The sequence below is a fragment of the Pinus tabuliformis genome, chromosome X, assembly GCF_031772625.1.
Source record: "Pinus tabuliformis cultivar Carrire ecotype Pingquan chromosome X, CPIR1, whole genome shotgun sequence".
Classification (NCBI taxonomy): Eukaryota; Viridiplantae; Streptophyta; class Pinopsida; order Pinales; family Pinaceae; genus Pinus; species Pinus tabuliformis.
Window position 1 is genome coordinate 1,706,944,848 of NC_142308.1, and position 2,355 is coordinate 1,706,947,202.

General features: G+C 42.1%; 1 protein-coding gene across 1 annotated transcript; it reads left to right on the top strand.

The window, feature by feature from the left end:
- Window positions 1-1,695: 1,695 nt before the first annotated feature.
- LOC149146561 (histone H3.2-like) lies at window positions 1,696-2,007 on the top strand. The gene has a single exon (XM_089452803.1). The coding sequence runs from the start codon at window positions 1,696-1,698 to the stop codon at window positions 2,005-2,007; it is 312 nt and encodes a 103-aa protein (XP_089308929.1).
- Window positions 2,008-2,355: the final 348 nt, after the last annotated feature.

Genomic DNA, 2,355 nt, shown 5'->3' on the forward strand with positions numbered 1-2,355 from the left:
CCCCATCTAGGGCATAAATCCAATAGAAGATGATCTCCCAAAAAACTTGCTCAAGGGTAGAATACCAACTGAGGAAGAAGTCCTCCTTCTAGGATAACTTGGCCATCCACAAAAGATAAACCATCACAAGCTCATATTTTGATGCTCCTTTAAGTCTACGACCTCCTGAGGTACTCACACTTCTCTTTAGGGAAGATATCACATGAGGACGTGCTTCTTAGGATGTTTCCAAATGATCTTGTCTCACCTCTTCTTATAGTTTTCTATGAGGGTAATGGCTAAACCTTATGGGGCATCACTTAAGCCCAATCTAACTTGAACTTTCTAGACAAAACCCCAACTATCATAAGAAATGAAATAACATCCATTTGATTTAACCACATCATGATGCCCTAGGCACCCCTTAGCCCATAAAGGTCCCCCTCATGCATCCATGAATAAAATATCATTTTCTTCAGTTGGTTTTGCACCCACAACTTTGGGTACAAAACCCACTGCTTGGGTATTGTTGTCGTTGTGAAAGAAACCTCAAAAAAATTTCTCACACTTGAATTTTGGAGCCTATTGTTGATCATATGATTTGCTATTTCTGGATTGTTCTTAGTCGCTTCATGATTGGTTGATGATTTTCTAAGTTCCTAAATCTCGTTTTGAGGTTCTAGTCATGGAAGTCACTTGCTTACAAATGTTTAGCTTTTGATGCATTCTCAAGTGCACCCTCTTTCGAAAAGCTCAGTGTCAGTGTTTACCCTTGAAGACATACATTGTGCAATCCTTGAGAGTGGTGACTGAGATGTATCGAGAAGAAATGCTTGTGCAATCCCTATATACAGTGACTGTGCAATACCCAGTGTCATAAATTATGTAACTCCCCATGATAGTCATTGTGCAACCCTTGTTGGCAGTAACTACACAATTCATAAAGACAACGACTGTGCAATTCTAGTTGACAATTAGTGCACAATATTAGTTGAAAGTGAGCATGTAATATTGTGAGTTAGACATCCTCTCGCTCTTAGTTGCAATTGTATCATCATTCTAGTGATTTTTCTCAACCGTCACTTTTGCGCACTTTAGCTTTCATAAGTGTGGATTTTGCTTTTGTGACTATCATTTTTTCTTGCTTTCACTTTAACAAGTGTCACTTTTTCTTTTTCTTCACTCTAACATGTGTCGCTTCCACTCTCTCTAGATTTTGCAAGTGTCATTTTCATGTTTTCTTAGTGCCACATGTGTCGCTTTTATTAATTGCACTCTTGTATGTGACACACTTTAGCACATCAGTAGAGGCAGTTCTAGTGCACTCATCTAAATTAGTTGATCATATATATCATAAGGATATGTGTTATTCACTCTCCCATAGCACAATCAACTTTCTAGTTATAGTCAATACTCTTTTCATATCTTGTATTATGAGTGTCACAAAGTGACATTTAAATTGTCACGCTTAGAAATAAGTGTCACTTTGCTATGGTGACGAGGAATTCGAGTGAAGGAGTTTTGTTGCCGCTCTTTGCAGGTTCCATGGCGACATTTCCTATGGTTTCTCTTTGTAACAAGGTTTCTGTCATGCCTTCGCTACCGTCGGATACATCTGCAACCTATGGAGAAGAGAAGAGCAGAGCAGAAATGGCCCGAACAAAGTAGACTACCTGCAAATCAACCAGGGGAAAAGTGCCCCACAAGCAGTTGGCAATGAAGGTAGCTCATAAGTCTACATCGGCAACGGGCGGAGTGAAAAAACCACATAGGTTAAAGCTTGGCACCGTTACTCTCTGGGAGATCCGAAAGTATCAGAAGAGCACCAATTTGCTTATAAGGAAGCTCCCTTTCCAGCGTCTTGTAAGGGAGATTGCACAGGACTTCAAGACTGATCTGAGATTCCAGTCTTCTGCAGTGGTGACGTTGCAAGAGGCGGCGGAGGTGTACTTGGTGGGTCTTTTCGAGGACACCAATCTGTGCGCCATTCATGCGAAGAGGGTAACCATCATGCCCAAGGACATTTAGCTTACTTGTCGAATCCACAGGGAGAGAGCCAGAGGAGCCCACGACAAACACCAAACTCGATGGGACAGCGCGCAGCAAAGGAGAGATCATGGTTCCAAGGTCTTAAGAGCAGTAGGGTTTGAGGTCACGATGGCAATGGCACGGCTTCTACGAGAGATCTCCACAAAGCCCACAAGGTTTAAGAGAGAGTACTCTCATCCAACCCTTGAACTCCAATCCGCAAGGCCGTTGGAAACCCCCATCAAGTCAACCCTGAATTTGTCTTCTGAACAGCAAGAAACCCTTACAACAAAGGGATCCGGAAAATGTCTCTTCAACAGAACCCCCAAATACAGAGGACGGATACGA